Genomic DNA, 23,234 nt, shown 5'->3' with positions numbered 1-23,234 from the left:
GTTTTTATATTTTTAGCAATAGAGTCTGGGAAAATGTTCTTAATTTGTAAAAACAATGTAAAAATCCAAACAATCCTTATTGTTCTAAAATTGGCCTCAGTTTCTTAAAGCATGTCTGATTTGCATGAAATGAATTTGATCATTTTAAAGAGATAGGCCAGTGTTATGAGTGTGGTCTGTAGGGATTAATTGGCCTTTATCTTTTGAATACGCTTTTTCAAAACGTGGTACACATGGACAACATGACATTCTGAGGCTGCCCCCCTCCACCTTTGATTTTAGGATGCATTATAACCTGTGCAATCATCTGATCACCTTCTACCATGATGTCTTTTGTTCCCTCTGGACAATGCGTGTTTTTTTTAGTTTTACCTTTACAGCCAAAAAGAGTATCCAGGAGGCACGGGCTAAAAAGCCTGTGTGAGTGACATGGATGGTGATATCTCATACTCACTGGTTTTCATGCCTAGAATGATGTCAAGTTCATACCAACTGCATTTTCATTTTTCATATTTACTTTCAGTTGTTATATGACTTCCAGTTATATGAATTGCTAATATATTAACACATTTCTGTGTTCCTTACCTGCTGTTATGTCCCCATTGTGCTCGGATAAAGAACCGCATGTTGTTGTTTTTTCTTTCCCTTTTTGTATCCTTCTCATTAAGTTTGCATTTGTGTAGCCGCACAGCATGCTGCTTTTGAATGAATACCAGCATGCAGCACTCATCCACATCCACCGAACTGGTTCCCATCACATAACCATAACCAGCCTGTGTTATTTTCATATACAACACAGAAACTACAGGAGATTACTCCGTTCTCTTTCTCTCCTTTCTTCCAAGGGCAGAAGCCGGGTTTGACTGACGTCCAGGCGGAACTGGACCGAATGACTCGTAAACCCGACTCAACGGTAACGGCCAACAACACCCCTGCGACAGAGAACGAGGCTTGAGAGCGTCAACAGCATTGATCACTCTGGAAATCAGCACGTAATAGCATAAAGAAGAAGAAAAAAAAAAGCTATTCATGACCAAAATTGCCCCCACCTTGTGTGTCAATCAGCAAACAGACCGCGGTTTACTGAAAGTGTTGGGTTCTGTCAGATGTATAGGCTCTGATGTTTTGGGGGAAAGAGAGGTAGATGTTTGAAAAGATGCAACTGCTTTACTTTGTTTTCATTTCCAGACCCCTTTGTATGTATGTTTGTTTGTTTATTTGTGGTGATAAATTTTTTGGTGTGGCATAGGGCAGGTCAGGTGATGGGTGCTCTGTCAGACGTCTGAAGTGCGGGGCCTTGCTTGGCTTGGGGAACCTTTAATGGCACCCATTCTCCTCCTGACAAGAGCAGAAACGCACTGCTGCATTCAACGAGCGGTCGCTTCAACTGTTGCAATCAGCTACAACTACTGCTAAAAGCCTAAATCTATTCATTGGAAACAAGAAGTACTTAGAAAAAGTATATAGTGTGTACAAACAGTTAGGTTTATTCTGATGTATTTATAAAAAAGAAAGCAAATCAAGCTTTTATGTTCTCTCTGTGTTTTATCAGTGAGATGTTAAGCTTCACTTAACATGGTTAACATCACTGATGTCATGACACTAATGACAAATACCCATTGGCCTTCAGCACACAATAATGGCAGACGCTGCCACACCGCCTCTATCAATTATGTAAATATGCACTAAATATTTGCTATACGAGCTTTGATTTGATTTTGTATAAAACTGAATTATTTTAACAATTTATAAAGAGCTATTTCAGACGAAACAAGCATCGATGAGTATCAGGCTGAGCTCTTTTTCTTTTGGCGATGGTTGTTTTTGGAGGAGAGGGGCAGGGCAGCATCTTTCCTAGTATAACTCCCAAGTGCCTGTGTCATAGTGGAGGTGCTCGTCTCACTGTAGCACTGACAGTTAATTTTTGGTCCAGGTTCATGTAATTTATTTTTGTTTGTTTTATTTTGAAAAATGCATGTCTGTAGTCATAACTTTTTTGCTGCAAATTACACATTTTCCTCACTTCAGTGGCCTAGATCTTTTTTTTTTTTTGTGCTGCCATAGGGAGCTTGCCTTTCTTTTTGCGAATGTCGGCATCCACATTGAACGTGTCCAGCGGGACATTTCGTCCCACCTCACAGTTGGAATTTGTGGCTTAAACCACTAGCGCCATTCTTGTGTGGCCAAGTGATAGACTGTAAGTCGTGTCTTTTGTGTTAGTCCTTACAAATGAGATCTCAGATTTTTTATGTTACCTGAAGACCGTAAAGTGATTTTACGTAAAACATTCCCGATTTCTGTAGATGAGCCTGTAGGCGACACATGTTTGTTTGGTGTACCCTGCCTCAGTGCCCTCTGAAGGTGACGACTTTGCCTTCAGCGTACATTCACTGTAGTCACTCCGTCTCTTCACTCAGGGTAGTTCTGAGTCCATACAACAGCCTTGTTTATCTTCATAGTAAATTTCTCAACATTTTCTTCCACTACTGATCTTGTATCATACTCCTGTTTCAAGCCAAATCATCCACACACATGATGTAATGTTTTTAACCTTAATGTTGTAGTGGAGAAACCGTAAAATAGAGTGGCTTTTAAATAATCATTACATTTTCGGATGGAAACGGAAAACGCAGTGAATTGGAATCAGGAGCCAAAGATGTAGAATCCAAATGTTATGTCTGTCGAGTAGCTGCCCTAAATTCCTCCCAGGTGTCTGCTCTTGGCTGAGCCTGGAGAAGCCATCACTCTGAAACCGATCTTCTGCTTATACGGTGGTGGTCTGTGTTCAATGTCCGATCTGTGTTTTTTATTATTATTATTTTTTTTTTTAAAGCTCTTCAAGGGAATAGACCACGAGTAGTCTGGAGTTTACTGTTGTTTTACATGAACTTGTGAAAGAAAGATCTCATACCAAACTAGAGATAAGGAAATCGAATGAAATTTACATTAGTGCTGCATAATATTGCGTAACGGTTTCCATTTACGATGGGCAGGGCTAAAGCATTTGCTGATATTCAAGCACAACATTACGTCTGGACTATTATACCTCTTGTTTTAGTGGTTAAGGTTTTTCATGTATTCAAATTGTGTAAGAACTTATTGGGGCTGCCACTAATGAAGCTTCTGATCTCATATAACATTCTACCTGCTTTCAGATCCACTCGAATAATCTTAAATGCACTTAAGTGTTTCATTGCATCCTCTGCATTTGCTGTGTGACTGCAGTCTCACTGTATAAATATCACTGACACATTCCTGTGAACACAATTCATTTCCCCCCCAAAAAAAACTGAGTTCAATATTATTTCACGGCATTGTAACTTTTACTGGAAGTGAAGAACTGTTAATTCATCTTGGTTTAATTAACAAAAGTAACACATTGTTAGTTATTTAAAAATAATTTTTTCCTCCCTCAACTTGGTTTGACAGTTGCTCATTTTAATAGTAGCTTGCAAATGTAAACAACGTAATGGACTAAGAAACTGAAAAACTAACAAGCTGCTCCCAAGAAGCCTGAAGTACTTGAAGAAGCTTCTTAACTCAGAACCCATCTGTTTTCCCAAAGGAAGATACACAACGGATAAAAGGTCCACCAAAAGAAACATGTTCACTTGGCTTCAGCTTCATTGATTTCTCTCGCTCGGTTAGGGATGATTGCAATTATATAATGAATAGCACATTTTGTAATACTTTTCATTCAGACTAGGATGAAAGTTGACCGCTTTGTTCTGTATAATCCTTCTAATATGCACTTACCCCTGTAAGAAAGAAAATGTTGAGAAAATGCTCTGGCTTCCAAAATTTCTATACAGGAATTGAAAGACATTTCTATTCACACAAAGGACTGTATTTGTGTGCTCTGTGTTAAAGTGAGTCTGATTGTATGGCTTTAACTTGGCGCAGTATGTGGCCATGTGAAAACTTGCTTTTAATGCAAACAAAGATAAGGAAACCTTTTTTTCAGTCCTGGCTTAAATAAAATTCAAATACAGACTACAACTATCTTGATGTTTTTGCTTATCATGTCACATATATGCACAGCCTTTCAGAAGACCACATTAAAGTACTTCAGACCTACAAATACTAGATGGATGCATGATTTTGGGAACCAAACCAGTTGGGGGCAGTGCTTGGCCCTCATCTCTAGCCATTATATTTAGAGATATTAAATGAAAATGTGAACATGCATATATTTGAACATGTAATCTGTAAATTAGTGTGTGTATAATATGATTAGTGTATATATTCGTATTTTATTTAGACTTATTAGTATAGGCAGTATGTATAGTATTGTGAGAACCAAAAATATATTAGGGCATAGAGAGTATTTACAGTATTCCTAAATCATTCTACAAGTGGCTTATTTTATTGAATAAATCTGATAAGTACCGATATAACTCTATGGGAAGGCTGCGCACTAGAGTTTGGAAACTGTGGCAAGCTGAATTAACATTTATTAACTAGTTTATTTTCTTACAAATTATTTTTGTGAGTAGAAGGCAATCCTTAAATGTTATTAATTTTAGCTACAAGTAATGTATGCTACAAGTATTTGTAAAGCTTGAATACTTACTAGCTTCAATTTGAACACATAGTAAACAGCATCCCCATAGAATTTATTGTCAAAACGTTTCAAACTAAGTTGGGTTGAAGTAATAAATGTTAAAATAGCTTGCCATAGCAATACTCTAAGCTGCTGTGTCGTTTCGCGTTAGATGCATCCAATATTGCAATCTTCATCTGCATAATAACAGAAGACAGGACCTCAAAGCTTGGTCTTTGACTGCTTTGTGCTTTTGCTTCTTTAAAAACAGTCGTCAAGACTTCACATAAGCCTCTATCCTCACAGGAATGTCGTTTGGAGGGCGGAGACTCGCAACAACATTACATTCTGCATCCAGAAACCGTGAAATATGGACACTGCCATGAGAACAGCCGTGATCGTTCGAGATCATTTAGCACTCTTCCCAACAGGATCCGAGCACCGCGCGACGGCAGGAACCGGGCTGGACATGACGGAGAGCTGGATGTAGTGTTTGTGCTCGGTTCTGTGGGTCACACACGGCTGGAGTTTACGGTGATCGTTTTGTTTCGAGGGTTGTTCTTAGTTGAGACATTGTTTTCTGCCTGGCTGTTTTCAGAGGACCGCGAACCAGCTCTCATATCTGGAGATAAAAGAGTTCAGCATGAGGAATAACGAGGAGACTGAGGGCTTTGATGGCGAGGCCTCCAACACCTCGATGATTTCAGGAGCCAACAGTCCGTATCAACCGACCACCGAGCCCGTGCACTCCAGAAACGTGTTCAGGGACATCAGGTGTGACCTGGACTACATCAAGTCACATTTCGGGATTTTAAAAGTTATCGAAGTGGTAAGTTCAAATAGTCACAGTGTTTCTCCGTTACATAATAAACAAGTTGTATTGGCAACACATTAAATAGAGCCAGTAAGATGACATAGTGTGAACAACTCAATGTCTCCATCTTCAGCAGTGTCATATTTCTTTCTTTCTTTCTGTTAGATTTTATTGGTGTGAGAAACACTTGTCCCATTTTTAGATTGTCAGGAGGACAGCAGAACTCCTGTTTTCATCAACATTGACATAGTTAGTTTTTTTCTTCAATGGTTTTAAGCTCTTTCTTTCTTTATTTCTTTTGCATGCTCCTTCCTAATATTAGTATAAGTGTAAGCAAGACATATTTTCCCCTTTTTAATTATAAATCAAAATATTGAAGGCAAAACCGATGTCTCCATCATCCAAACAGTGACCTCAAAAAAGCCTTTTCCACACAAGATAACAGATCTGCTTTTCACATATTTCAGTTCGATATTCACTCCTGATTACATTCTTATATTGGATTAGTGCGAGGAGAGCAGTGTTCCTCCTTTTTGGGTTTTTAAATCCAAATATTTCCTGTTGGATACATGCCGACAGGCGTCAAAATCTCTGGAATGCATCAGTGACGGAGGGGAATGTTGCCTGGAGTCTGAATGAATTAACTTTCAGGTTGCACTTTAGGTCTGCTTGGTTGGCAAAACACCCCAAAAGCTATAGAGTCACTGTGGTCAAACTCACAGAAGAGCTTTTTTCCCTGTGAACCTCTGAAAAAGGAGAGAGAAAATGATGGCTCTCTGTTGTTCTGCTGCCTCAGCAAAAGCAAAGCATCTCCGATCGGGCCCTCATGGTGATGCACAGTTAAGAAACTGCATGCACAGGGGGAAAACAGAGCGAAACTAAGGAAGTCATTAGGTGAAACAAGGGCTTGTGTACGCTGCCAAAGGAAACAACCTGTGTGCCAAGTACAGAAGATAGCTTGTCTGCTCAAAAATTGCTTAATGGATCAAGTTTTTCTGCTTTTATGTGCATCTCGGGGCAAATGATTCAACAGCCACAATTTAGTCGGATTCATTAAGTGATAATACTTGGGAGATAGAGGACATATGGAGTACATGCAACACTTTTATCTTCATGAACGCTTTGCTGTTTTGTGTGGAGCCAGTGGCTTCATTTGCCTGTGGAGTCAGATTACAGGGAGGCAGGAGTATAGTAATGCTCTGTTCATCGCTGACCAGAAACCTTAGTATCGGTTTTGACTCTCATGTGATAGATTGCAGCTCTTCAAAGATTAGCAAACATTTCAACGTCTGTGCTAGAGACGGAAATTCAAGTTAACTAACAATCCTTTAGTGTAATCCATGAACTGTTACTTTCCTCCGGTAGATAATGCGGTTTGGGCCATTTGTGAGGGGATGAATTAAAATAAAGTAACTGAACTAAAAACTAAACAGGATATGATTCAGAAAGTTCCCACATAACTTTTAAATTGCAGCGTTCCAGTGATATTCCTTGGGGGGGTTTGAGCGGTGACCATAGAATCTCAGACTTGTTTGAATATGTGATCAATCATTCCTCAAAACAGTTTTAATATATTACCCTTACAAGAAAGTCTGTATTGAGCTCTGCTAGTTAGACTTTAGTTGATTTTGTCACATTGTCGTGTTTTTGTGGGGGATTCCTTCGGGTCCTGTGCACTGGATATGTCCTCATTCTGTCCTGCTAACAATCTGAGTGGTATTTAGATTTTTTTTTAAATGTTTTTTGGGGAAAAAAAGACCAAATTGATCTGCAGCACAGAACTTTTCACATGGCTGCATGTTTCCTGCTGTTGACTTGCCAAGGATATTCAACCACGGCTGTTTCTCCATGTACTGGCCAATCATTTACCTAAGGCCCCCGTGGGATAAGGAGGAGTCTTTTTGACTGTTTAATCTTTGCAAAGTGTTTTTTTTGTCCATCTGCAGATGTGGCCTTCTTGACTGATATCAAGGATCACCTCATTCCTTTCACAGATGAAATAAACACAGTCTTTGGACTTTTGTACACAGATATAATCTGTTGGGCTTCTACAAAAATATAATTCTTATAGTTTCTCAGGGATTACATAACGTGATTTTGCAAATCTTGACAGAACAGATTGTACGAGGTGTAAACTGTCTAAAAACATTTTAATTATGATAAATAACTATATAATAAAGTATTCATAACTTTAAGAACTGTACACAAGCATTAAAAAGTTCTCATTCAAAAGTTCAAAAAGTTTTGGAAGGATTAGTAAGACTGTAAAATATTATTACAATGTAAATGTTTCTATATCAATATAGTATAATTATTGATTTCTTTGATGGCAAAGCTGAATTTTCAGCATCATTACTCCAGTCTTCAGTCTCACGTGATCCTCCAGAAATCATTTAAATATGCTGATTTGGTGCTCAAGTAACATTTCTTTATTAAGAACAATTATATATATATGATTTTCAGAATTGTTTCTACATTTCTAAAACAATTGCATGATTCTTTGATGAATAGAAATTTCAAAAGAAAAGCATTTATTAGAAATAATGCAGAATTAAGGAGTGAGAGTGGTCTTTAACAAGCTGTAGAAAGCTCACGTTCCACCTCTCTTCATCAGGTTACACACACTGGCTACCAGTAGCTTCTCGCATCAAATTCAACGTACTGATGTTTGCCTACAAGACAACCACTGGCACTGCACCAATATCCCTCAACTCAGTAGATCTGCAAGTGAACAACATTTTGTGGTGCCATCCCGAAGAGGCACAGCTGGTGGAACGACCTCCCGATCTCAATTCAAACCGTTGAGTCTTTGGTCATTTTCAAAATAACACCTAAATACATCTTTTTCACCAGCACCTGACCAACTAATACTAGCTCTTACCTATTCTATTCTGTTCTATTCTATTCTATTCTATTCTATTCTATTCTATTCTATTCCAGCTATGTGCACTGTGCTAGACCTACTGAGACTTGTCACGGTACTTATATAAAAATCTGGGTATACCAGATGACTTTGCTGATCAAGTAGTTGCCACTAGCCATTCTTAAATTGTATACTTTAAAAGGTTCTTGGCTAGAGATATATCAAACCCTTTTATTTTTATACAGCTTTCTTTCTATAACCAGTTTGACCAGGAGGGACTCTGTTATTTAGGGTAGCTTCAGACCTGAGGGGCAAAACTATCGACCTGCGACTTCTGAAAATGAAGCCACCAGTACAGATGATTCCACCTTATGTCATTTGGATTCAGTTCTGGATGTTTTTGGCGCAGTCTCAGGCAATGAAGTAGCATCATAAATGTGTCACTTTACCTTAAAGGATAGTTTTTCAAGGTATGTTTTGATAAGGGCCGTTGAATATAATGAAAGAGCTCTCTCTGTAATGTAGCGAGTTTATGGACTTACCAGATGTTCTTTGCCTCTCCACTCCCTCTCTCAAAACTTATGTAATGTGGAGAGCTTGCTTGTCTGCAAACATCTCCAAGGTTAAGAATAGTGTTTTACATTTTGTGCAAAGAGCTGTTCCCTTCAGGCGAGGAAAAGACTGTTGGGTGGGAGCTTGAAGGCTCGTTTCCGTTTAAGGAGGAGCTGTTGGAACACAATGCAAGCTGTCAGACCAAGCCTCGCACCATTCGTTTTCTGGGCACAACAGATGGTGTGTGTAGTGTACAAGCTGGGGATTTGACCCCATGTGGCCATTGCTACAAGGAACTTGCTGATTGCCCAATGGCGTGCTCTGAAGGATGGCAGAACGAGGGTGGGGAGAGACATATAATCATTGCTTAAAATCTCGGGCTTTCTTTGTGCCTGACACCTGCTGTCTTGTGGGATGTGGGCCATGCTGCGTTTATCAAGATGACCTCCTCTCCAAATGCACATCTTTAGTGTGTGTTTTTGATGGTGCATGACGGTCAGCTGAAGTGATGCTGGCTCTGCTGGCACTATGACAGGAACGTCTTGATGTGAGCGGTCATTTATCTTTGGTCCACACTTCCTTAATGCCTTCAGTGCAAATAAGCCGGATGAGATAGAGAAGGGTTTGCATTGTGTTAGTAGGGCAATAAGCTTACATGAGCTCAGCCTTCATTTGAAATTCTGTGGAAATATTAAATGATGTTGTAGCTAATGATATGTGTTGCCAAGTCCAAGGGTGGGGAGTATTAAACAGATGAAATATCCAAAAATGTAACTTCTCTCATCATTTCCTCATCCTTGTGTTATTCCGAAATTTCAAATTGTCATTTTCTTTCTTCTGTAGAAAATTAAAGAAGTTATATTGAGATACAGTTTTCAAATGAAATAATTCACATATTTTATTTTAAACATCTGAAGAAATGGATTTTAAAGCTGCAGTAGGTAACTTTTGTAAAAATATATTTTTACATATTTATTAAACCTGTCATTATGTCCTGACAGTAGAATATGAGACAGATAATCTGTGAAAAAAATCAAGCTCCTCTGGCTCATCCCAGTGGTCCTATTGCCATTTGCAGAAACTCCATCGCTCACGGTAAAAAACAACCAATCAGAGCTGCGGTCCGTAACTTTGTTTGTGTTCAAAATGTAGAAAAATGTATGTAATAAGCGAGTACACCATGAATCCATTTTCCAAACCGTGTTGTTAGCTTGTCCTGAATCACTAGGGTGCACCTATAATAAGTGTTTATATTCGGAATATTTTAGATTGCTTCGGGGGTACCGCGGCGGAGTAACCCAGTACCTTTGTGATTCTTCATAGACATAAACAGAGCGAAGTAGTTCCGGCTACAATGTTCTTTCGCAAGACGCAAGCAGTTCTGTTTATTAACTGCTAGAGCGTCAAGAGTTACCTACCGCAGCTTAAAGTGCAATTTATTAAAAGTCATTTACACACACACACAAATACACATGTACTGTATACACTGCTGTTCAAAAGTTTGGGATCAGTAAGATTTTTAATGGAGTCTCTTATGCTCACCAAGTCTGTATATATTTGATCAAAAATGCAGAAAACAAAGTAATATTGTGAAATATCATTGCAATTTCAGATATTGGTTTCCTTATTTAATATAATTTAAAATATAATTTATTTCTGTGACGCAGCAGTGAACTTTTTTTAAATAATTTTTATGAAAAGTATTAGTTTCCTTAAAAAAAACAACTTTTGAATAGTAATGTATATTGAAACACAACATTTATATTTTGAATAAACACTGTTCTTTTTAACTTTTTATTTATCAAAGAATCCTGAAAAAATGCCACGTTCCAAAATAATTTAAGCAGCACAACTGTTTCCAACATTGATTATTAATCAGCATATTAGAATGATTTTTGAAGGATCATGTAATATAAATATATAGCATTTGTGTTCATAGAAACTCAAAAATACAGTTGTATAATATATGCATTTTAGCTAATTACTTTGTTTAAAAAAGGAAAGGAGAAAAGTCTTAAGTCTTGTTGTATGGTAGTCTGTATAGTAATTGTACATGCTGGCTGATGTTCAATCTGCATTTCAAATGCGCAGCATGAGCTTTGGAAAAATAATGGAGAATTTTGTTGTCTAATTTTCTTTATTGTCTGACAAGTTGATAGTGAGCCCCTGAAGATTCAATATTTTATCCCACAAATTCAAATCTTGGCACCCTCAGTTCTTTACAGTTATGAGTCCAAACATTGGTCACAGAATCAATCAAGTTCATTCCAGTTTGGACTTTACAAAAGATGCTTTGGAGCTTTAGTTTGAGCATCTTTTAAACCCTAAAATGACAAATTAGATATTCTATAGTGCCATGGTCCAGTGGAGGGTTTTGCTTTTATTTTTCAGCGTCAGAATTTGTTGGCCGACTATCTCTGTCATTCCATTAGCAATCCCATCCTGCTCTTTATTCATCACAGCAATCATTCATCTCGAAGGGAGGCTTCCATTCCTAGATGTGTGCGACGTTTTATTCTGCCGTATGACAGCATCCGGTCCGGGCCAGCTGGAAATGCTGGGCCCGTCTAGATGCTGGAATGTTTTGTGGCAGTGGTTCTGTCTCCCCTGTTGGAGCAGGCGACCTGTAATCTGTCTGAGGTTTTGTGCTAGAGAGTCGAGGCTGCATATCACCTAAATAGCGCGTTAACCTCAGAATTCTTCCCATGCTGTGGTCTACTGACGAATTCAGCAGGAAAACATCGGTGAACCCTCTGCGACTTCGGTAGGGTTCAACATACTCCGCAAGGCGCTGTTATGACCATGTGGAAAACGCATTACAAAGTAAACCCTGAATGAGCGAGAAATACTTTCTTGTGGTTTTCCACTGCTCTACACAAAGGACTACATTGTCTTATGTTGTTGTCTTAAATCAGACACTGAGATAAATTAGATTTGTTGTATCATTGAAGTCAACATCAGATGTTACTTTAATTTTCAGCTCGATAAAATCAAGTGAGTTGTTTGCTGCTGGGACCAATGCTTCTTGTTTTGTTCTAAAAGGGTCGGTTTTCTCCTTTCTGTTGCAGGTCCTGGCTCTCATTTCTTTCATCTTCATCGAGACCATAATGATGTGCTCGCCCTGTGCCGGCGTCTACCTCTTTGAGTTCGTCAGCTGCAGTGCCTTCGTTGTCACAGGCGTCCTGCTCCTCATCTTCGTCCTGAACCTGCACACCAAAGTGCCCCATATCAACTGGAGTCTAACAGTATGTAGTTCTTATCGAGATCCACACAACCGTACAAATCCTTTACAACCTTAGACTTTTAAATGGATATTTTGAACCCTTATTTATGTACCCTCATTTAAAACCAAACTTGCATGATTCATTTAATTTAAAGTGCTTATTTAACTGTTTTCTCTAATTTCCTGTCAGTTACTGATGTGTATTTATCTGAGCGTTGAGAGGAAGTGTTTGCCTTGAAGATATTTCTGCAGTGTAACTATTTTTCCTTCAATCCATTTTTAATGGCATACTATTTTAAGAGGCACTTGTGATGATAGATTATCGAGGCAGAGGTTATTTGTGATGATCAGCTGTTTACATAAATGGAAGAAGTTCTTTGGTGCCAAGACATGCCAATAAATCTGGCTTTTTAGAAAGCATTCCGCTCTCTTGTGTCCAGCGCTGCTGAGGAGGAGGCCATGCGCGGGTTCATATTGCTCAGATTGAAGCTTGTGTGCTCACAGCTCTCATTAAACCTGCTTCTATCAACCATGAATGGCTGCTCTTGGGAGATGAATTTACTGATTCACTGAAAGATTAATAAGGCATGGTTCCCTTTGTCTCCCTGCCTATACACACACACACACACACACACACTCACACACAAAGCTCAGCATAATTGGGCCTCAGTGCTGTGGATCTATTACAGAGTTTATAATGGGAAAGACTGTAGAGTTTTATTTCTAGAGCTGTGCACGAACCAAGAAAAGTAACAGCAACTCACATCCAACCATAACTATTGCGTTGCATTATGGTATACTGAAGAATGTGTGCTTAACCTCACATAGACAACAGGGAAGTGCCTCTGCCATTCTAAGTTTGATTTTCAGTCTTTTACTACACCCAAATGTAGACAGAGAAATGTGGACCCTTTTTTACAAAAAAAAAAGAGTCATATATTTATGCATTTAACCTCAATTATTCATGTGTAAAGAAAGCTCAGAACATCACATTTTGATTTAGGACAAGGCCTTTACTCGAAGTGCTTTTTTGTTTTGGCGTTTTGCCACTTTTAAAGAAATGCTTTTTAAAAATGGCTGCTATTTTCTTTATCTGTTTCTCCTCTTCTCTAGTTGCTTCCTAATCTAACTAACCTGCCATTATATATTACGGAAATTGTTTTGGCTCATAGACAAAATGCTTTTGTTCCTCCTTTGGAAGTCACTTTGGAAAATTTCATTTAGTCTATTAAGGATAGAATTTCATTTTGTATTTATTCTTTTTATTTCCAGTGGATAAATGACAGGAAATGGCGGGATAAGAACATCACATACGATCAGGAAATGACGAGAGCTGAATTCAAAACTCGCTCGATCACTTAAAGCAGATTTTGGCTGATGGGAGAGATGTTCAACAGGGTTTTCGCTGCGTGTGCGAGTGTATGCCGTTGTGTATTTTGAACACTGACGGGTTGGGGTTTTCTTGGTATTGCTATGGCTCATTGGAAGATCTATGATCTTTTAGGATCATTTCAGCTGTGGTGGGGCTGAGGTTTTGGACTGAGCATCAGCTCCTGCCAGTCGGACCCCATGGGCCCAGGCCTCTCATTTGTTCTGGAATGGACGCACTGGGAGGGGTTTGTTCAGCAACAGCTTGGCTCTCCTCCCCTCTTTCGTGTCTGTATCTCCATCTTGCATAACTTCACCACTGCTTCAGGAACTTTCACATAACGCAGTGCTAAAAGTAAACTCTACTTTTTGGTCCTGTAATTGTGGCCTCTGTCTGAGATAAAACCCTCCCAAACCCAGCAGCAATTAAACTTCTTTCTATAAAGAGCAGAAATGTGGATGGTAGAACTTTTTAGGTCTTAAATCCGATCTTCTAACGTTAATTTAGTTTAAATCGCGGCAGATTGGAGCGTATACACATAACACTAGCTGCTAGTTTCTTGTGGTGGACGGCTCGTCTATTGTACAGCCCCCTCGATTCCCTTGATTGCTCTGACGGTGGGATCCAGTGCCAGGCTCATAGGGGGCTGGCATAGAGACTGACATTATTGAACGTGATAGGTCAGGAGAATGAGCGCATTCAGCTCGCGGTGGTACGCTGGCACCATTGTACCCATTAACAGACCATCTCCAACCACACACACATACATATACAGAAAAGCATGGCCAGTGTTCATTGAGCACAACCAAAAATAGACAGGGCATTTTAATAGAAAATGAGGAAAGATTTGACTTTGTGAGGTGACGGGATAATGATTGGTTTTACATTGTGTGCTTTAATGGAAGACTTGAGAAGCTTTGCCGTGAACCGTTGATTATGTGTCATTACTGAACACGAGCAAGAGGCCATGGGTAAAGATTCATTAAAGATCTGACTGATAAAGACTAAATTACTCTTATTGAACTATGTAAATGTACTTTAATTTTTATGTTTTCTCATATTCTAATATCATCTGAATTATTTCCCATCTAGAACCACCTTTTATAGCGATAGGCCTGTTGGAGGATAAAGGTTAATAGTGTATAATGCTGTCTGTCCACACACACACACACACACACACACACACACACAGCATCTGAGAACACCAGCGGAAGGTCCAGGAAAAGCTTTTAGCAAAGTCTCGCCACCAAGGCGGATATAGAGGTCTGACTGAGCATTCAGGATTCTGGTTATTTTCCCCAGCAAATCTGGAATGAAATTAGAAACATTTCCAAGATCTATGGGCTATTGCATTGTCTAAAGCAGTGTATAACTCCGGATTCACGCACCACTGAGGATATTTGGCACAGGCTGTATACTGTTAAGAAGACCCCACCTAAAATCATTAGGATATTAAGTAAAGATCATGTTCCATGAAGATGTTTTGTAAATTTCCTTCCATAGAATATCAAAACTCAATTTTTGATTTGTAATATGCATTTCCAAGAACTTCATTTGGACAGCTTAAAAAGCGATTTTCTTAATGTTTAGATTTTTTTTTTGCACCCTCACATTCCAGTTTTTCAAATAGTTGTATATTGGCCAAATATTGTCCTATTATGACAAACCATGCATCAATGGAAAGCTCATTTATTCAGATGAGATATAAATTTAATCAGATAAATGTATTCTTATTTATTCAGATGATATATAAATCTCAACAATGACCCCATGACTGGTTTTATGGTCCATGGTCACGTATTTTAAATTCAAATCAAATTGAATTCATCTTTGCTCACGGCGTTGTAGTAATATTATAAAACAGGTCCATTTCAAGTACAGAGATCTTCAGTCCTCTGTTAACAACGTGGAGGGCCGCAGTGGCTGTTAAATACATCAGAGATCTGAACCCAGTGTGAACACTACATTTCCCAAATTTAGACCCTTCCTGAGATCAGTTTGCTTTCTCTACATGCAGCCTGCCAAAATACACAAACACACACACACACTAGTGAAAGTACATTTTAAGAGGACCCATGACTGCTTTTGTTTGTGTTCAGTTTCATATTAGGTTACCTGCATTAAATGCTTAACCATTGAATGTAAACTCCCATCAAGCTATAATGTAATGTATATTTATAATTAAATAATTCTGAGGACTGGGTACTTTTGTTCCACCACAGACATATGCTTTGTGTTCTTACACTTAGGGTATTTTAAGAGTGTCAGCAGTTTTAGTTTGGTTTGGCTTGCATCTGATCCATCTGTTGAAGTATGTGTGAAGGCAAAGGCTGGTTTGGCATGTGTTTGAATGATTGAGAGCGTATCCTGGTTTTGGCGTATAGTTAGGGTTCTAGATTGCGTGTGAGATGGGCATGGGTTCGCTCGAGTGAGTGTGGAGGAGAGCAAGTATCATGTGAGACAGTGTGTGCAGTCACTCTCTCATCATGTGTCTCGTCACATGGGTGGTCATGCCTCAGTCACGCTGGAGTGCTTATTGGCTGCACACAGACAAACCTCCCAGCTTTATCCCTTCGCTCCTCTCAGAGTGCGTATTTATGGAGGTTTTAAGAATAAAGAGAGAGAACTTTGATGTTCCGTAGTGCAAGGAATCTGGATGTTAGCCTATTTTTAAATAATAAAATAAAATACAAAATCTGTAATATATGTTTATAATTCCTGTGTGTGCGCATGGTTATGAGGTTTATGAGAACAAAAATGTGTACAATACATAGGTATATTACAACATAGGTGATTTATGAGGACACTTTCTGTATCCCTGTAATTCAAAAGGCTTATAAATCATACAGTGTGTGTTGTTTTTGAGTGGTGGGTGTAGGGTGGGTCTATTGCGATAGAAAATACAATTTGTGCAGTATAAAAAAACAAAATAAAAACAAAACACCTGTGTGTGTGTGTGCTCTTGTTTTTGTGACATATCAGGACACAACTCTGTATAATGACATGGGTATGACACAGGTATTACTAGGAGAGGGTGACTTATGAGAACATAACCTATGTCCCCATTTTTCAAAATGCTTCTAAATCATACAGAATGAGTTTTTTTTTTTTTTTGAGAAAGTAAAATGCACAAAGTTTCCTGTGAGGGTTAGGGTTAGGTGTAGGGTTGGTGAAGGGCGATAGAAAATACAGTTTGTACAGTATAAAAACCATTACGCCTACGAGATGACCACACTTTCCACAAAAACAAACACGAGTCAATTGAAAAGTTGACCTTTTTGGTTCATGAAAACTTATATATACAGACAAAAGCATTGTCAAAAAGTATCCCTGTTGACAAATATTTGTACAAAAAAAAAAAAGACAAAAAAATACCAGTAATTGACGATTCTATTTTGTAAAGAAACACTATGCACCTGCACACATACCTATAGACTGAACACATATTATGCATGCGCATGATGTCACATTTTTCACGAATTCACGTTTTTATATCATAAATAACTTTTAGATTTTTTAGCTTATCTTAAGAAATGTTCAGTACTCCACAAAGGGAGAACTCATGGCCTAATTGTTAGAGAGTCAGACTTGACAGTCAGTGTCTTTCAGACTGGCCCTGGGTCAGCTGGACATCTTCAATAGTTGAACTGTGGTCTGTGATTAGATGACTTCCTCATGTCACTGCCCTCAAGCGTCATACTGCATGAACTGTACAGCTGCCTGGAGCTGAGAGGAGCAGTCTGTGTTTAGTTGGAGACATCAAAGCCAGCGGGTCGTGCTGCCTCGGCCTGTGATGTGAAACCCGAGGTGCCAGCCACTGAGGTTGAGCTTTGAAGGGCTTGTTACATCTCACCCCCCACAGAGTCATGGCTTAGACACAACCCACGTCCAGTCCAGACTCAGGAGGAGGATTTGACCTCATTCCACAAACCTGGTTCTTCTCATCTTCACTCTCTTCTGAGAGCTCGGACTCTGATTTGTTACAGTATTAAAACTGTAAACTGTGACTTTACTCTTACAAAGTCCTGGGTGTATTAATAGAGGGAAAACTGTGATAGTAGTAATCGAAAATAGTTAAGAGACTCACATGACCTCTGCTGACTCCTTGACTGTAAATTATTGACTTAGTTAAGTACAAATACAATGTTTGTGCAGTCTAACTTAATTTTGTTCATCATTACACTGATGACACATTCAATTGATTTAAAAGCAACCACAGTACAGACATTTATATTGTTAGAAAAATATTGTTTTAAATATAAATTATGTTCTTTTGAACTTTCTATTCATAAACTAATGCTAAGAACAGAACATCATGGTCTCCATAAAAATATTAAGCAGCACAATTGGACATCATTATAACGTCAGATTGACATTAGACATGACGTTTCAGTTTGGTTAAGAATTAAAATTGTGTTGATGTCAATTTGAGGTCGACTTGGCAGTGGATTTTGGTTACACGACCTGAAAACAACAAATATCAACTTCAGCTGACGTTGGTATTGGACCTCAAATTAACATTGACGTTAGACATTGAATTGACGTTGGATTTTGGTCACCTGACGCCACAACCGAGATCTAACCAAATATCAGTGTCTTGTGAAGGTGTGCGCCTGCTGGGCTGGAAGTCAACTTCCCCGTCTGTCAAACTGCATCACTGCGGTCAGCATACACACACCTCACTGCCAGCTAGCTGCTTGTTTGGTCATTAAAGGTTTACTTGTAGTCTGATCAACCCGTGGGAATGGGTGATGAACTTGTCCGTGGATATGACTTAAAACATAATTTATTTTTGAGTATACTTGTAATTCTCTTGTTCTCTGTTGCAGGATCTGATCAACACCGCCACCAGCACCTTGTTCTTCTTTCTGGCTTCAGTGGTTTTGGCAGCTCTCAACCATCAAACTGGAGCAGAGATCGCCGCTGTGGTATCTATCCTCTTCCTCAGCTCTTCTTTTGGCTGTGATGCCGGGTCAATTCAAATGTTTAGTCATTTCTCAAGTATTTGAAGTGGACCCTGATCTGCTGGGGCTCTACTGCCCTCGGGTGGCTGAACCGGAGTAAACACGTGGTCTTCCTGGAGACAGTCCTAGACCGGACGACAAAGAGAAGTTCTGAGCAGTCACAGTCACCATCAAACTAAATGTTTTACATGTTTTTCTTTAGTTCTTTGATTTTCAGTACTGAAAATCTCACCGCTTCCTCTTTTCCTCTTTGTCATCCCACTTCTCTTTTCACTCAGTTTAGCTTTTCTTTTCTTCTTGTTTGTCTATTCCAGAATTCCCAATGCGTGTCAAGTTTTTACGCTGTCACTCATTTAGTTGCACATTGTGTTTTAGCTTTCAGTAAGACACACTCAGCTCGGTTTAAGTCTGTTTCACAGAATAATTGGGAGTCTTTTTCCACCTCAGAGTATACAATTCATAAAAGATAAATAATCATGAGATAAAGGTTTTTAATGAGACATGTCAGATACAATGTAGCGTTTGTGAGTTTTTAAATCATTTATCTTTAATAAAGAAAATAAATAAATCCTTTTGAGATCGGAAACAGGGTTAAATAAGTAACTCCAGAATTCCAGTGTTTTTTCCTAAAATCAGCATACAAATGCCAAAAAAAAGTCCCCTGACTCCATCTGGGATTGCTCATTCCAGTGTGTTCTAACTTAAGCCACTATAAACATCTCACATGCACATACCTTTCTAGTTAGTTTGTCTGTTTTGGTCGCGGCTGCTGACCTCTGGTGACTGAAGAGGTTTGTTGTAGATGGCTCAGTGAAGAGAAGTAATTCCCAATATTGATTCAGGATCAGGTTCTCTTACAGAGATCCCTTCAAGAATGACCTGAGATCAGCAAAATATCCACCAACACCTTGAAGTCAAAGGCTGGGGATTTGGCCCGAGAGTTTTATGACACAGATGTTCTCAGCGAGAAACCACTTTAACACCCGGGGATTTTTCTGAAACACAGGGCACTGCAGAGCATTCCTTCAGCGCTCACGGCCTGCCAGAGACAGAGAGTGTGCTGCTTTCTGCTTCATATCGCAATTTACTACAAAACATATTTGTATTATTTAGACATGTAGTAGATTTAATGTTATATGTACGGCACTTAAAGACATGGTTTACCCCAAAAATAAAATATTTGCTAAAAAATGACTCCCCCCCCCTCATGTCATCCAGATTAGAAACTTGCTCATCACTTGCTATCAATGGGTGCCGTCAAAATGAGAGTCCGAACAGCTGATAAAAACATCCATATAATCCACAAGACTCCAGTTAATGTCTTCTAAAGTGAAAAGCTGGATGTTTGTAAGAAAAAAATCCATCATTAAAGCTTTTTAGCGTAAAACCGTTGCTTCTAGTCAAAATACCGGTCTATTATCCACATTAACTCTTCCTCCAGTGAAAAAGTCAATCTTCTGTTGTTCTCTCACATCAAAATCTACTGACATATTTGTTAAGAACTGCTTTGGACTGTTTTGGCTCGTAAATGGTGCTTTATCTTTGCATATTCAGTTCAGATTCAGATGAGACAACTTTTTCAATGAAGAAAGCAATATTATGAGTAGAGGATTCCTATTTTAGCCAAAAGCAACAGTTGAAAACATGTTAATGATGAATTTATTACCAACAGCTTTCCACTTAAGGCATTAATTGACGGACTGGAGTGTTGTGGATTATTGTGATGTTTTTATTAGCTGTTAGGACTCTCATTCTGACGGCACCCATTCACTTTGGTTGGGGGGGGGGGGGGGGGTAAATTGAGCAATTTAAAAAATGTTGGGGGGGGGACTTCATTGTTCAAAGATAAAAAAAATGTTCCCCTTCGGTTTTCTTGAGTATGAATTGTTGTTTTGCGTGTGTTTTCATCCAGATCTTCGGGTTCCTGGTGATGGGTGTGTACGGTCTGAACACGTTTTTGGCAGTGCGGAGATGGCGCCTCGGGGACTCGCGAGATGGACCCCTGCAGACCAGCGAGTACATCCGTGCCCGCACAGCCTCGCGGGGGGAGGTGGAGTCACGGCCTGAGCTACAGTAAAGCACACACACAGACCGTCTGCATTCCGGTCACACTGTGCTCTTTCATATCCACCTGATGAGACCCTGAAGAGCGCTTACAAACAAACAATTGCGTGAACAGTCACAAATGGAACAAGCCTCAGGCCAGCGTCTTTTGACTTTATATTTAAATACTGTATATTTCTGTTAATTAAGGGCTTTACCTTATAATAATCTGGATAATTATTGACTGAAACTCACTCCACTGTGCTCCTAAACTTCCAGAAGGGAAAGGATTTATTAATGCCTGCAATATAACGGACAAAACCTGTCAGTCACCGTTTGAAACCCCCTTCTGATTAGCTCTGCATTCTATTTAGAATGCAACTACGCCTAAAATGTCTTACAAAGGATCAAAAATAACTATACAGAATGGAATAATGGGAATGAATGGATGCTAAATAGACTCATGTAAGTGATTTTTCTGACTGAAATGTAATGTTTTTTTGTTTTGTTTTTCTGCCATTGTGTTCCTGTATCAAACACATCTAGTAAACTGCCGTTGCATTGGGCCGTTTTCCTGTAGAGATGAAGTGGCTAGATGTTAGGAGCAGCAGTATTTATTTAAATGTTCATAATTTTTTGGTAGCTACACACCTCGTGAATGTGACCCTGCATTGCAACAGACAGTAACAGCTTTCAGATTGTCTGTGTGGGTGAAGGGAGGTGTGAGTTTATGAAACTTGTACGTCTAATCTTTAGATGATATACATTTTGTGTGCATACTCTGTTGGTCATTTCTGTTGATATTAATTTTTAGTTACTTAGTCGTGTGTGTGCATTTCTGTTGTTTGTAATATTTCCTCTACTCCACCGTGTACTCCCAAGTTATCTGTATATGTCGATTTAAGCAAGGGTAGAGTTTTTTGAAGAAGGTGTATATATTACGTATCTGCGTGTGACATTTTCCATTTCTGAAGGTTTCCTATTTGTATGAATTCTGACACTAACAGACTGTATTTGAAGGAACAAGTGTACTGCAGTACATATGAATGCATTCGCTAAACTGTGTATCTTTTTTCTGTGTGCCTTAATCGTAGAGGCTTTATTAGTCAAAACTCTTGGACACTAATGTTACGACGACATGAGCAGAATAACTGCTTCATTGGGTGTGAAATTCAAACATTTATTTGCACTCTCTGATGAACTGATTCCGCGGTAAAATCATCTGTTTCCTGAAGTGCTTCGATTACCTTCAAATGGGGCTTTTAAAAAAAAATGAGTATCATAGAACGACATCGGGGGGAAATTAAATTTTTAATTTAAATTGTCTTTTACCACAGATTTTAAGGCATAGTGCAATTGTACATGATTTTTTCTTTTCACTAGAAAATGCTCATTTGTAATATTAGTTTATATATTCATACTTATGTCTTATTTGTAGTTCTTAAATGAAGTCAGTTTTAGGTTTTGGAATAAGACCAATGTTGAAATGAAGTGGTTTTGAGGTGTGGACTCACATTATAGACATTGATCAACACTGTGTGGGCTTGAAAGTGTTAAAAGACAATCACAAGAATGATTTTTTTTGTCTTAATGGAGGACTCCGCATTGAAGTGCTGAAGTCGCTGATTATTTTTTTCCTATTTTGAAAGCAATACTGTGTTGCTTATGCTTTAATAATGTGTAAGAGCTTTGACCTTGTGCTGAACTTCTTGTATATTGGAAGTTTTTGGCATCAAATTAATTCCTGATTTTGACCTTAAGGTTTGAACTGTGTTTTCAACTCACAAATCATTGAAGCGTTTTAAAAAGAAACTAAGTCGACATTTTGAGGGAGTCAAATTTTTATAATGATTGTACTTGATTGTTCTCGCTGACATTCCCTGATTTCAAGAAAGCAATGTTTTATTCCATGTAACAGTGCTATAATTTGGTATTTTTTGTATTTATAGAGTTGTGCATAGACTTACAAAATGCTAATTGTTGAAAAATATTTGTGATGGCAATCTTTTCCTCAAATAAATGGATTTGAATGGACTTGATCTATAAATGGGGAAAAGCCTTGGTTCAGAAATCCACTACATTTACAATCGCTAATACTTGTCACAACTCTTCATGCAGTGAACACGACAGAAGTCTACAGTATGTGGGATAAACTGTGGATCATTTTCCACTGCTTTGGCACAAAATAAATTCAGTAACTACATATTTCCATTTACATGAATTCCTCTCACTCAGAAACAACAGCCACCAATATTTGATGTACTCATTTGTCTATATACCTATTGCATGTTTACATCTCTCTTTTGTGTTACCTTTAAGTTTAAAATCATAATTACTGAATAAGACAGACATTTTCTACATTTATACCGTAATACAGAAATGTTCTACATTTATATTCCAAATCTAAAAAAATATTAATAATAATGAAATGCTGTCAACACAATCAGTTGTAGCTGAACACATGCACAGGTCTTTCAATTTCAATTGTATCTATTCAAATGGTTGCAACTAATTAGACAATGTAACTATAATATATTGCAAATATATTTTTAAAGAAATGTTACAAAAGAAAAATGTGTAATGAAACTCAAATTAAAAACATCTATTTCATGTTTTGTTCATTGCAGCACATTTTGGATGTGAAATGAACTGCTGTGTCAATGAAAGTTGGCAAGGAGAACTGTGACGAGTTTTGAAAAGTGACCTTGATCAAGTGTGGAGAAATGTGTCCCAGTGATCGTAAAACACTGTACATTCAATCTTACACCACATATCACTAACAAGCTCTAACACATTTGGCTCCTGACATTTAGCATTTGCTGGCAAATTTACTTCATTTGCTAAAAAATAAACAATATTAACA

At 38.4% G+C, this 23,234-nt stretch overlaps 2 protein-coding genes across 3 annotated transcripts in view; both read left to right on the top strand.

Annotated features, from left to right (window-relative positions):
• dync1li2 (dynein, cytoplasmic 1, light intermediate chain 2) overlaps positions 1-4,002 on the top strand; it is a 31,336-nt gene extending 27,334 nt beyond the window's left edge. Inside the window, exon 13 of one of the 2 annotated variants that reach the window (XM_026267872.1) lies at positions 851-4,002. In XM_026267872.1, coding sequence (XP_026123657.1) covers positions 851-867 — 17 coding nt within the window. In that variant the 3' untranslated portion in view covers positions 868-4,002. Of the gene's footprint in view, positions 1-845 lie in introns of both variants that reach the window. The other variant, XM_026267871.1, reaches the window with a different exon arrangement.
• Positions 4,003-4,460: 458 nt separating this feature from the next.
• Positions 4,461-22,405, top strand: LOC113106195 (CKLF-like MARVEL transmembrane domain-containing protein 4). The gene is made up of 4 exons (XM_026267873.1): positions 4,461-5,372; positions 11,841-12,017; positions 18,194-18,292; positions 20,241-22,405. The coding sequence occupies exons 1-4, from the start codon at positions 5,187-5,189 to the stop codon at positions 20,403-20,405; spliced, it is 627 nt and encodes a 208-aa protein (XP_026123658.1). The 5' UTR covers positions 4,461-5,186; the 3' UTR covers positions 20,406-22,405.
• The last annotated feature ends 829 nt before the right edge of the window (positions 22,406-23,234 follow it).

Source organism: Carassius auratus, chromosome 7, assembly GCF_003368295.1.
Source record: "Carassius auratus strain Wakin chromosome 7, ASM336829v1, whole genome shotgun sequence".
Classification (NCBI taxonomy): domain Eukaryota; kingdom Metazoa; phylum Chordata; class Actinopteri; order Cypriniformes; family Cyprinidae; genus Carassius; species Carassius auratus.
This window is presented reverse-complemented; position numbering and strand designations above follow the sequence as displayed.